Raw genomic sequence first — 13,370 nt, 5'->3', positions numbered from 1 at the left:
CGGCCACTAGTAATGATTAAGAAGCGTTTTGGGTTACCTTGTTTTTAGATTTGGAACCGTCAATGACTTTCTGAATATCTTGATTTGCTCAAACTTTTCAAAGGGGATAACTAGAGTTGTTTTTTTTTTCTCGCAAAAATTATCGTATCATGGTACTAAGAACGAAAATTGTTTAGTACAAACGACGCGCATCCGATAAGTGCGCTAGGTGACCATATATTGGACCAACCTAGCCTACTGCTCTATAACTAGAGTTGTTTTTGAAAAGCAGTTCTATAAGGCCCTGTTTAGATCGCTGATAAAAATTTTCTGGGTGTCACATCGAATGTGTCGGAAGGATGTCGGGAGGGGTTTTTAGAAACTAATAAAAAAACAAATTACATAGCTCGTCAGGAAACTGCAAGACAAATCTATTAAGCATAATTAATCTATCATTAGCACATGTGGGTTACTGTAGCACTTAAGGCTAATCATGGAGTAACTAGGCTTAAAAGACTCGTCTCGCGATTTTCAACCAAACTGTGTAATTAGTTTTTTTTATATATATTTAATGTTTCATGCATGTGTCTAAAGATTCGATGGGATGGATGAAAAAAATTTGGGTGAGAAACTAAACAGGGCCTAAGACAAGACTTTTAAGAACGCACGGTGCACCCATGACTTCTATAATACCAGGTCGTCGTCTAGATTGCCTTGTCGTTGCGTGGTACAAAATCCCTTCTTGTTTATTGAGCAGGTATGCAAAGTCAGATAATTCGATGATAGCGGCAAATGACTACTGAGGCCTCGTTCAGTTGCAAAAAGTACCAAATTTTTTTTATTATATCGAATCTTACGACACATGTATAAAACATTAAATATAGATGAAAACAAAAACTAATTACATAGTTTTTCTATAATTTACGATAACTTTTTTAGACTTAGTTAATCTGTGATTAGACAATATTTATCAAATATAAACAAAAGTACTATAGTATCCGAAACCAAAAAAATTACCAACCGAACAAGGCCTGAATTCTAGTGGAACCCGCTCATTCTAAATGAAATATAGTGGATCATAAGTTCATCGGTGCAGACAAATTCGATGATACGGCTTGTGTCATCTTTTTCTTCACGTGAGGTGTTCTGCGTTGACCTACAAACAAATTGACAGGCACACTTGCTAATTTGCTATTGACAGGCACCATACACTACGGCAGCCAACATTAATTCTGTACGTAACCACGCAAGGTCGAGATAATACATATTTTTTTATTTCCTGTTTCGTCCGCTATGTCTTTATATAGATATAGTCTAATTCATTTGCAGAGCCGGAACTAGGAAATTGTTTTCTTTATGTTAATAGGACCAGCAGTGTTAATTTTCAAAATTTATTTGAATTTCATTTCATATCTGCGGGAGTTTATATCGACACTAGCTTATCAGCCGAATCTACCAGCCATTTATCAGTGTTTTTCTCTTACAATAAATCAGTTAACGGTACTTTCTGTCATGGCTTATCAGCCAATCCTCAGACAGAGAAGATGGCGCACTGGCGCTGCAGAGTGTGCGTCACCGGCGGCTAATAACATGCATATTGGGTCCTGCAGGCGGCCCGCTTGTCAACAAGATGACCACGTCTCGCCTAGCTGGTTGGTGTAGTTTGGCCAGCCAGTGCTGCGATCTACGTATTTACTGACAAAAATATGCATGACACGCCCAAAGTAAGACCCCGTCACTGCCAACTGACTCTGCAGATCAATCGATCGATGGCCCGAATCTCGTTGGAAATGCAAAACGTCTCGCTCACTCACTGACTTTCAGGTATCAACGACCATCATCATGCCATTCTCCACTGTGCGCAGCATACCACGCACACGCCAGGATACGGCCGGCATTATGCATGCGCGGATTGGACACAGGTGAGCACTTTCTAGCTGAGCATTTGACGCTTATCCTGACGATATGGTCTTACTATTAAGCTAGACTAGCTAGAGTAATCATCCTAGCTCCTTTTGGAGGCTCACCGTCTGTCTCGTTATTAGAATTGCATCGGAACAAGTCGTCATCACCTTGTGCCATGCACTAGCTCGCCACGATGTCTCGATGACATCTATGCATGCATATCGTCGTACGTGCCGACGAGCGCTAGCTAGCTCCCTGACCTTATTTGCATCGGCTCCATCGCGTGGTACGTTTGACCGTACCTTAATTAGCACGTAGTACGTACACGCGTACTCCAGCTTCGCCGGCGTTGGCGCGCGCGCGCGGCCGGCCGGCGGCCGTCGCGTCGCGCTTTCTAGTTTCTCCAAATTCCCCATATATTTCTGGATATCCATTTACACGACTGTTTGCATATTGTTGGATTGTGGGTTTCCGCCTCCATTTTCTCGTTCGTGCATTTCTATTTATATTTATATATAGACAGAAAACGACGACCGGCCGGGCCGGGACGTACAAACTTGTTCTCGTCTCGATTCCGCACGGCTTGGCTGTTTTCTATAAATGCGGCAGCTTGGGGCCGCTACTACTACTACTATACACACACGGTACGGTGCGAGGTCGATCGAGTCGTGGTTTCAGGAGGAGAAGGACGAAGGGAAGAGCTAGGAGCTAGGACGATGGGGGCGGAGGACACGGTGGTGTGCGTCACCGGCGGCAGCGGCTACCTCGGGAGCTGGCTCGTCCGGAAGCTCCTCGGCAGAGGCTGCGTCGTCCACGCCACCCTGCGGAGCCTCGGTACGCACACGACCGAACAGAACCCTCGCCGCCCCATAGCTGACCTCTTCTCGAGAGAGAGCTAACGCATGGCTGGACGCGGCGTTGATGACGTGTGTGCAGCGGACGAGAAGAAGACGGGGCTGCTCCGGGCGCTCCCCGGCGCGGCGGAGCGGCTGCGGCTGTTCGAGGCGGACATGTACGACGCCGACACCTTCGAGCCAGCCATCGCCGGCTGCCACTTCGTCTTCCTCGTCGCCACGCCCATGGCGCACGACCCCACCAGCACCAAGGTATGTACGCTAGCTCTCCCCTCCAGCCGCCGCCGCCGCCGGGCCAGGCAGCTAGCTAGCTAGCGTCAACGATCACTCTGCATGCGCACGCCTTGCCGTCATTGGCTTATTATTCTGATCTCGCTGCCGCCGTGCGGTCTCGCTCTCTCATCCGGCTGCGGCTCTGGAGACGAAATCACGAAACGACGATAGATGCTTGCATGGACGGTGGTTATAATTAAATCCATTATTATGATCACTACTTTCCTAATTTTTCCCTCGAGGCCGAGACCGAGAGTCCAAGACCGACGCGACGCGGATGACGACGGATCTCGGTTCGCGTGGCCCGGCTGGCCGGTTCCATTTCGGAATAGACTATGTTGAGTTGGCGGCATCGTCCACGGTCCCTAAATAATTTACGCCGGCCGCCTCCTGCCTCCACCTAGTTTTTGTTCGTTGGATTGGATTCCATGCATGCACCTTGAGTCTACACACTAGCTTGTTCGTTGGATTCTTGCGTGCCTAACAGAAATCAAGAACGATGTAGAGGCCCCCCTTTGGTATAGTATATAGCTGCCATGCATATTAGTGTTCCAGCTTTTTCTGATGCACGCACTATTTGCAGAAGATAATGTTTGCAAAAGCTTTTGTTTCTATATCATTCCTTGTCTCGCAGAGCGGGTTGGAGCCATTTCTTTTTGGTCCAATTCTCTTGCTCCGACTACAGCTATGTGAAAAAAGCTTTAATTCGCATGTCATGTATAAGAACTGTTAAACATGCGTCTGTAATAAGAATTAACACAGACGTCTGTTGAATCACAAGCGTCTGTAATAAGAGTCTCAATAAACACCCGTCTCTGATTATCATGAACACAGACGCGCATTGCACAGGCGTAAATTACAGACGTTTGTTTGGTGTACACGTCTGCAATATTCTTTCCTCAGACGTGCGTTTAAAGAGGTGTCTGTACTATTGTTTTGGAGCTGTGGGCCTCTAGCCGAATTGGGCCTGTTTGAGTTGGGCCTAGTGTCCTGTTGATATTCTTTTATACTAGACATTTTGTATCATAATAGGAACAGTCCCAAAACCTTCTTTTAGTCTCTTATATAAAGAAAAAGGTCTACATAATCCCCCAAACTATCTAAGGTGGAATACTTCATCCCCCAAAGTATAAATCCTTATTACAGACGTAGTATTGCAGACGTTCCTTGGAGCGTCTGTGAAATACCTGAACACACGTCTGTAATAAGCTTTTTTCACATAGACGTTGTAGGAGCCGCAACAAAAACAGAAACTCGATCTACCAAAGGGGCTGTAGTACAATTTTTTTTCGTACGAGTTAGTGGCTGCTGCTGGAAGCACCTATAAAAGGCTAAAACGTGTGGCAAGTTGCTATAGTAGAGACAGGCACTAAATAAAAAACAATTAATTAAAATGTGATTATCCAAAGTCAGTAGGTAAGAGAAGATTATTTTAAATGACCAAATTGCGCTCCGATACCTTCCCAGCTTCCTACCAAATATAGAAACTTATGACCTTATCTGAAACTAAACTATTCTAAATTTGAGTAAAATAAAGAAGAAATGATAATATTTATTATAACTCAAACGAGCGTCATTATGTCCATTCACTACATAAAAGTAATTTCTAGAGGTCCTTTCATTTAAAAAATGGTTTCATTCCAGAGTCCAGCCCCAAAGATAGCCCATCTGAACATCTATATTTTCTAATAATAGATGTCCACCATTCCCCCTCAAAAAAAGAAAAAAAGAAAAGATGTCGACCGTGTTGCTCCGGCCTCCAGCTCTAGGGACGTACGACAACATAATAATTTGCGACATGTTTTTTTGCAGTACAAGAACACGACGGAGGCGGCAGTGGACGCGGGGCGCATCATCCTCCGGCAGTGCGAGCGGTCTGGCACGGTGAAGCGCGTCATCTACACGGCCTCGGTCACGGCCGCGTCGCCGCTCAAGGAGGACGGCAGCGGGTACAAGGACTTCACCAACGAGTCCGACTGGACGCCACTCAATCTCTCCTACGAATTCAGCAACGCTCACCTGGATGTACGTGTAGAATTAACATTGCTAGCTGACGATGGCATGTATGCATATCGATCGATTAACTGAACTGATGAAAAACGCACGCATGCACAGGACTACGTGTGGTCTAAGTCTCTGTCGGAGAAGGAGCTGCTAAGGTACAACGACGAGTGCTCCAGGGAGATCCGGGCGCTGGAGGTGGTGACCCTGGCGTGCGCGCTCGTCGGCGGCGACACCATCCAGACGTACCTGTGGAGCAGCATCCCCGTGATCGTGGCGCCGCTGACGGGGCAGGCGATCTACCACAACTCCCTCCTGTTCCTGCAGGCACTGCTGGGCTCCGTGCCGCTGGCGCATATAGAGGACGTCTGCGACGCGCACGTCTTCTGCATGGAGCAGGCGTCCATGGCCGGCCGCTTCCTCTGCGCCGCCGGGTACCCCAGCATGAGGAACATCGTCGACCACTTCGCTGCTAAGCACCCAGACCTCAAGATACAACTGACGGAGTACGTTCTGACAATGGCATTAGCTAGCTCGATCTGGTGAATTTTTTTTTATGACGATTGCAGCTTGACTGACCTTGTGTGGTGGTGACTGGTGATCTTGTGATGATATAAATTAAATTAAGGGTGACCGGGGAAGGAGTCAGGATTGTGCCCAACACCAGCAAGCTGCAGGACTTGGGTTTCAAGTTCAAGTACGGAGTGGAGGAGACGCTGGACTGCAGCGTCGAGTGCGCCAAGAGGCTGGGAGAACTCTAGATGCTTTGCTACACTACACATGCACTGGAATTGAGCTACAGAGCTGCTATATACCTCCATCTAAAAAAAAATGCAACCGTAGATTGCGTGCCACGTAAATTGGTTTATGTTTGACCAAGTTTTTAGTTAATGGTATTCACATTTATGGCTTCGAAATAATGTATTATAAAAATATATTTTTATAATTAATTTAATGGTATTCAGTGGCAGAGTCGAAACAAATTCGAGAGGGTGTATATCTGTCGTTGTAGGTGCAAGGATTTATGATATTAGAGCATCTCCAACAATTGGCAAAATTTGGCTTGCCAAATCTTGAGTTTTGGCAAGTTGCTAAAATAGATGGCAAATGAAATTTTATGTCATCTCCAATAGTTTGCTATTTTGAGTTGCCAAATTACAAAATCTAGGGCCCACTTGTACCTAAACCCAACTACCGACGATCCCCCGCACCCCCTTCCGCGCGACGACGCATCACGGCCTGGGCGCCGCCGCAGTCTTCCTCTCGCCGTGAATACTTCGTACGTGATCGTCGCCGGCCACAGTACGTATACGCCAAAGCTGTTCATCTCGTCGGCTTTCGTAGACTAGAAGATTGCTCTGATCAGGTTCGTTGCCCGGCCATCTTCATGTATTCCCGTCGATAGGTTGCTGATTGTGTATGTTCCTTGATCGTATATGACAGTCAATATTCAGGTAGGGTTCACGTATGTTGCTGATCGTGTATGTTTGTTATACTGACCTGATCGAACATTCATATTTAAGTAGGTTCACCAATTGAATATTTATTTTAATTAAATCATCTCTCACCTAAACACTGCTCAATCAGGAATCATGCCTCGGAAGAGATCCCTTGCGCAAAGAAAATTGGATGATTCATCATCCGATGACGATTGTTGTATGATATTATCGGCTAGTCAAATTCTACTAACTGCTAGCAAGAAAAAAGGACCATATGGTGGCTCCGTCAAAGGTCATAGAGTTGTTTACCGTGATAGAGAAGGCGGCCATGAAACGATGTATCAAGATTATTTGGCTGACAATCCAACGTACGGTCCCGAATTATTCCGTAGAAGGTTCGTGCACTTTAATTTCAGATTAAATTGTTTTATGTGATCAATAATTGTTTACGTTGCCAAACTTTAATTTTTTTGTTCAGGTACAGGATGTCTAGGGATCTTTTCTTACGCATAATGAACGCTGTTGAAGCGCATGATGAGTACTTTGTCCAGAAAAGAAATGCAGCCAATGTACTTGGCTTGAGTTGCTTCCAAAAAGTCACTGCCGCAATGCGTATGTTGAGTTATGGAATGGCTGCTGATACGACAGATGAGTACGTTCGCATTGGTGAAAGTACAGCCCTCGATAGCCTGCGTCACTTTGTTCGTGCAGTTGTTGAGGTGTTTGGACATGAATACCTCAGACATCCCAATGAGGCGGACACATCACGCTTGCTTGCAATGGGTGAGAAAAAAGGATTTCCAGGAATGCTAGGGTCCATTGATTGTATGCATTGGGCGTGGAAGAATTGTCCATATGACAAACAGGGTCAGAATTGTCCTTAAGTATGTTCCAACAAGGCACAACATTGCACTTCTTTCCCTCTTTGTTGTCTACTCCCGAGAACACCTTGAGGGCTGCGACAATCTGCACAAAATATGTAAATATAAATAGCAGTGACAAACAAACCAACCATGAAGTTAAAAATTCAACACACAGTACCTTGTCTTGTATAGTTGTACCACTTTGATTTCTACGTTCAATCCCTTCATAACACGAACAAAACTTGTTCACTACTGTTTGAATTGTGAGCCATCTATGCAGGATTGAACTCTCTGTCCTTGGAGTTGTACCCTTATTGTGCTTCTCAAAGTGAGCATGCACCTTACCCCAGAACCCGGTACGGTTTTGGTTGGCCCCGTGGATGGGATCTTTACTAGCAATCAACCATCCTTCGCAAATTAGCTCGTCTTCCTCAACATTAAAATTTTTAGACCTCTTCGTCCCCTTGTTACCACGACTAGCAACAACTTCCACCTCTGGACTAGACTGAGTTTGTTGCTGAGTAATTGGAATGTCATCCGAACCAGAAACATGGTCATGTTGTCCGTCGAAAAGAATCCCAGACAAAAAATCTTCTCCTTGATTCTCCATGACTGTAACAAAAACGAAAAATTACGTCAACATACATACAATATTTTAGCAATATCCGGAATCAAAATCATCTCAGCACTCTTGGTACACAGATCAAAACCATCTCGGCAGCAGGTCATCACAAGCTGATCGCAATGGGACTGTTCTGCTCAGGAACTGATCTGCTCTCGAACAGTAGCGGATCTCGAAATTGTTCAAAATACTATACTAGTGTCATACTAAAACAATACAAAAGTGCAAAATACTATACTAGTATTCGGTGCATCGGTCATCCGCCTTCATCGATTGGATGAGCTCGCCCCGGGTGTGCAGATCCGCCCCTACTCACGACTGATCTCTCCATGGCAATAGCGATCAAGGAAGAAGCCCACCTACAATCTCTACGACCTAGGCTTCCAGCAGAGAACTTGGAGTCGCGGCCAAGGATACCCTAGACTTCTACCAGAGATCGAAATTACCTCCGAGTCGTGGCTTCTGCTCCGAGTTGGCCCGCGCCGGGATCGTGGGGATGGGCGGGATCGAGGCCACGGGGAGGTTGGGCGAGGTGCTTGATCTGGCCGGCGAGGAGGTCGGCCTGCTTCGTGGCCTCGGCGGCGAGGTTGATCTGGTCTCGAGTTCGAACGCCAGGAAGGTTCACGGAACTCGCGGCAACGAACGAGACGACGCGGGGGAGGAGATGCGCGACGAGTACGCGCGTGTAGAAGTCCGCGTGCGGATCAGTAGGATGGCAACTCCAGATTTTTGGCAAACATGTTTAGCAAACTGTTGGAGAGAGTTTTTATCATTGATTTGCCAAAATTTGTGAGGTAGCAAGTGTTTTAGTAAACTGTTGGAGATGCTCTTATATCATGAAAATTTGGTTTGGATTTTTTTTCGTGGGTGCGGCCTCACCCACCGCAGTGAATATAGATCCACCCTGAGTATATTATTGCGCCATCGTCCCATCAAAGTTTGAAGAGTTTCAGACTCTCATCAGTCATCAGTTCCCCGTGAACATCAGAAAAGGAAAAGGAAAAAACTAAAAAAGTATACTTGTTGGGCTGGCCTTCGGAAAAGGAAATCTGAACTAGGCCCGCCTTGGCTCCTCATGGGCGCACACCACGAGCCCAATAAGCCCATGACCCAGATTACGTCAAGACGACCATGTCTCGCCTAGCCACTAGCCGGTTGCTAGCTTGACCTGTCCAGGGCACTGATCTTAGCGACAAAAAAATATGCCACGTACGCGCCCACCCATGACCCAAAGTAAAAACGTTAAACCCCGGCCGTCACGGCCAACACTGAGGCCTTGTTTGGTTTCAAAATATTTTGAAAAATAGACACTGCAACACTTTTGTTTGTTTATAGAAAATATTGTACAATTATAAACTAAATAGGCTTAAAAGATTCATCTCACGATTTACAGACAAACTGTATGATTAGTTTTTATTTTTGACTATATTTAATGATCCATGCATGTGGAGCAAGATTCGATATGACGGGGAATCTTAAAAAGTTTTTTATTTTTAAGGTAAACTAAACAAGGCCTCCGTAGACTGCACTGCTGATCGACCGATCGATCGCCCAAGAATAAGAGCGGTCACGGGCTATAAGTTTATCATCCGTCACATCAAATGTTTGAACACATGCACAAAGTACTAAATATAGACTATTTACAAAACTAAAAGCATACTTAAAGAGTAATTTGCAAGACGAATTCTTTAAACCTAATTAATTTACGATTAGATACTAATTATTAAATAAAACAAAAATACTTCCGTATCTGTTAAACTTTAACAACGCTGCTCCAACACGCCGTAATAAAATCTCGTTAGAATGAAATGCAAAACGTCTCGCTCACTGACTGACTCGCCACATGTCCTTCTCCATCGTGCCCAGGATAGTACGGCATGCGTTGCGTGCACAGACATCAAGCTTGGCTTATCTCTTCGCTCTGACCATGGACCTTGGGCATCCACATACCTATCTGTGCGTCCCTGGACTGCAACGGTGGGGTGGAGTTCACGGCTCTGCGGGCGTTATTCTTGGACTCGATCGGGCGGCAGCGCACACCGCAATGTAAGGCCGGGACCTACGTACACGCTGCTTCCTCGTCCCGGCCTCCCGGGTATTTATGGCGCACTGAAAGTAGCTCGTGCCTGGATATTTTTGGCGGTCGTCGTCAAATGGACACCACATCCACATCACGGTGTGGCGCCTTCGCCGAATCAACGAAAAATATTGTATGCATGCGACGAAAAATATAGTATGCATGCGACGAAAAATATTGTATGCATGCGACAGTGCCGTCTCAGAGCACAGTGCGATCGAGAGACGCAGCCGTGGTTTATTAATTTCAGAACAAGCAAGCAGGCAAGGATGGAAGGGAAGAAGAGCTAGGATGAGCGCCGGCACGGCGGACACGGTGGTGTGCGTCACCGGCGGCAGCGGCTACATCGGGAGCTGGCTCGTCAGGAAGCTCCTCGGCAGAGGCTGCGTCGTCCACGCCACCCTGCGGAGCCTCGGTATCCTAGCTATATCCCACGCACCTCTCAACTTTTTCGTACCATATATATGAGAGATCGATCATCGAGCGAGCTAATAACGCATGGCTGGACGGGCGTTGATGACGTGTGTGCAGCGGACGAGAAGAAGACGGAGCTGCTCCGGGCGCTCCCCGGCGCGGCGGAGCGGCTGCGGCTGTTCGAGGCGGACATGTACGACGCCGACACCTTCGAGCCCGCCATCGCCGGCTGCCACTTCGTCTTCCTCGTCGCCACTCCCATGGCGCACGACCCCACCAGCACCAAGGTACGCACGGCGTGCGCGCGCGCCCCAACGATCACTCTGCGCACACCTCGTCGACACGCCCATGGGCTTCTGATCTCGATTACATATTGCCGTGCGCTCTCTCTGACCATCCGCCGTGTCCGAGGGTGGTAGACTGGTAGCGGACGCGGGGTCAGCGTGGTGAGATGCATGGCGTCGGACCGCCGATTGAGGCAAGCGAGAAGAGGAGCCGTGAGTACTGCCACAAATCGTTGTGGACACGATCGCATCGCAACGTGATGTTCAGCCTAGATTGAGCGTGACCTTTTTTTCCGGTGCATTAATAAGCTTCTCATGCTTTTTGTGGCTGGAAATTTCCGTTTATGGTCTTTAGAATTAAATTGGGTTCAATATTAGCCTTGGTATTGAAATTGGGCACAATACAATTTTGTTGTTTGGCTTTGTATTGAATTGGATGTTGGAATTTGGGAGAGGCGTCGGACGTGAGGAAGAAGGGGCATGTCGGCGGCGGATGCGTTGGTGGGAGAGGAATGTCGTGGGTGGTGGAGCAGCGTCGACGGCAGAGGAGTTTCGAGGTGGCGGCGCGATTGTGGTAGAGGAGCATCGCTCAGGAACGTAAGGGCAGAGGAGGATCGGCGGAACGTGGTGGAGAAAGATCAACATCAGGGGCGGAGACATATCAAGGCCGCCATAGATTGCCAAGCAGTGTAGAGGAAAATGTCTTGATATTGAAGATAAGTCGGTGCAAGTATAGTGAATACCGCTTAGTATTAGGGTCCAATTCCAATTACAAATTCTTTACCATCTAAATAGTTGCATTTAGAGATATCCTAGAGCGAATCTAAGGGGATGTGTGTTTACCTTTGTGGGTGCAATAATTTGTAATGTGTAGGTGCATATATGGTTGAAATTTAGGTCTTATATATCACTATTTTTCAAAAAAAAAAAAAGGTGCAAACGGCATCCACTAACTTCATTGTAGTTCCGTCCATGGCATATCCACTACTCGGCCAAACTTGCTGTAACAGAAATTTCTACCTTTCCAACATACAATTAAACTCAGTGATTGCCCGTTAATAGTCTGCGTTGGCAACAATGCATTGCCCACCCTGCTGCTCGCGGGCCGGCCTCTCCGTCTCCGGGGACGAGAATATAACTAATAATCAGCTGCATGATTTTCTGCAGTACAAGAACATGACGGAGGCGACAGTGGACGCGGTGCGCATCATCCTCCGGCAGTGCGAGCGGTCCGGCACGGTGAAGCGCGTCATCTACACGGCCTCGGTCACGGCCGCGTCGCCGCTCAAGGAGGACGGCAGCGGGTACAAGGACTTCACCAACGAGTCCAACTGGACACCGCTCAACCTCTCCTACGAATTCAGCAACACTCACCTGGACGTACGTATATGCAGCAAAATGCTACTGCTCGATGCTAGCTGATCTTGCATATCGACGATGAACTGAGCTGAAACACGCGTGCAAACGCACGCAGGATTACGTGCGGTCCAAATTGCTATCGGAGAAGGAGCTACTGAGCTACAATGAGTCCTCTAAGGATCAGCCCCGGACGCTAGTAGAGGTGGTCGCCCTGGCGTGCGCGGTCGTCGGCGGCGACACGATCCAGACGTACCTGTGGAGCAGCCTCGCCGTGGTCGTGGCGCCATTGACGGGGCAGGCGATCCTCCACAACTCCCTCATGTTCATTCAGGCGTTAATGGGCTCCGTGCCGCTGGCGCACGTGGAGGACGTCTGTGAGGCACACGTCTTCTGCATGGAGCAGGCGTCCATGTCCGGCCGCTTCCTCTGCGCCGCCGGGTACCCCAACATGCGGGACATCGTCGACCACTTCGCCGCCAAGCACCCCGACCTCGAGATAAAGCTGACGGAGTACGTTGTGGCATGCTCTCGGCCTTGCTTGTTATTAATTAGCTACCTCTGGTTATTGCTAATTAACCTTGTGTGGTGGTGACCGGTGATCTGTTATAAATTATAATATAGGGTGACTGGGGAAGGCATTAGGATTGTGCCCAACACCAGCAAGCTTGAGGACTTGGGATTCAGGTTCAAGTACGGAGTGGAGGAGACGCTGGACTGCAGCGTCGAGTGCGCCAAGAGGCTGGGAGAACTCTAGATGCTGCTACACATGCATGCGCAGCACTGGAAAAATTGTGGTATCGTGTTCGTACGTGTGTATGTTGCGCCATTGCGGTCTCTTACTCCCACCAGAGTCCAGAGTTTGAACTGTTCGGTGTTTCCAGACTATATGGTTTCGTTACTGATTTGCATTTACAATCCGCTCCTTCCAACCCAAATTACAAGACATTTTAAAAATCTTGAAAGATCAAAACATCTAAAGTTCAATTAAAGTTATAAAAAAAATATAAAAATTTATAATATTAAATAGATATACTATAAAAATATAATTAATAAAAAATCTAATACTACTTAGTTAATATCATAAATATTATTATTTTATTATATAAATTAATCAAATTTAAAATATTTTTATAATTTTTAGGATTTTTGAAATGTTTTATAATTTGGGTCGGAGAGAGCAGTATACTTGGGCCGGCCTTCCGGCAGCGAAATCTCGGGTTGCCCGGTGGAAATCCAGACTGGGCCCGCCTGGACCTATGGTGCCATGAGCCAGCCCCCGCGGCCGGATGTCTCGTCCCCC

General features: G+C 47.1%; 2 protein-coding genes across 3 annotated transcripts; both read left to right on the top strand.

The window, feature by feature from the left end:
• LOC8060651 (putative anthocyanidin reductase) lies at window positions 2,542-12,876 on the top strand. Of its 2 annotated transcripts, none has more exons than XM_021454858.1 (6): window positions 2,542-2,718; window positions 2,821-2,990; window positions 4,824-5,036; window positions 5,127-5,518; window positions 5,641-5,767; window positions 12,819-12,876. In XM_021454858.1, exons 1-6 carry the CDS (start codon window positions 2,601-2,603, stop codon window positions 12,822-12,824), a joined length of 1,026 nt encoding a protein of 341 aa, XP_021310533.1. In that variant the 5' UTR covers window positions 2,542-2,600; the 3' UTR covers window positions 12,825-12,876. The 2 variants fall into 2 exon arrangements, with proteins under 2 accessions (XP_021310533.1, XP_002463150.1); XM_002463105.2 differs by having other exon boundaries at window positions 5,641-5,773; window positions 12,825-12,874.
• LOC8079005 (putative anthocyanidin reductase) lies at window positions 10,174-12,985 on the top strand. The gene is made up of 5 exons (XM_002463104.2): window positions 10,174-10,428; window positions 10,545-10,714; window positions 11,879-12,091; window positions 12,186-12,580; window positions 12,692-12,985. The coding sequence occupies exons 1-5, from the start codon at window positions 10,176-10,178 to the stop codon at window positions 12,822-12,824; spliced, it is 1,164 nt and encodes a 387-aa protein (XP_002463149.2). The 5' UTR covers window positions 10,174-10,175; the 3' UTR covers window positions 12,825-12,985.

This window comes from Sorghum bicolor, chromosome 2 (genome assembly GCF_000003195.3).
Source record: "Sorghum bicolor cultivar BTx623 chromosome 2, Sorghum_bicolor_NCBIv3, whole genome shotgun sequence".
Classification (NCBI taxonomy): domain Eukaryota; kingdom Viridiplantae; phylum Streptophyta; class Magnoliopsida; order Poales; family Poaceae; genus Sorghum; species Sorghum bicolor.
This window is presented reverse-complemented; position numbering and strand designations above follow the sequence as displayed.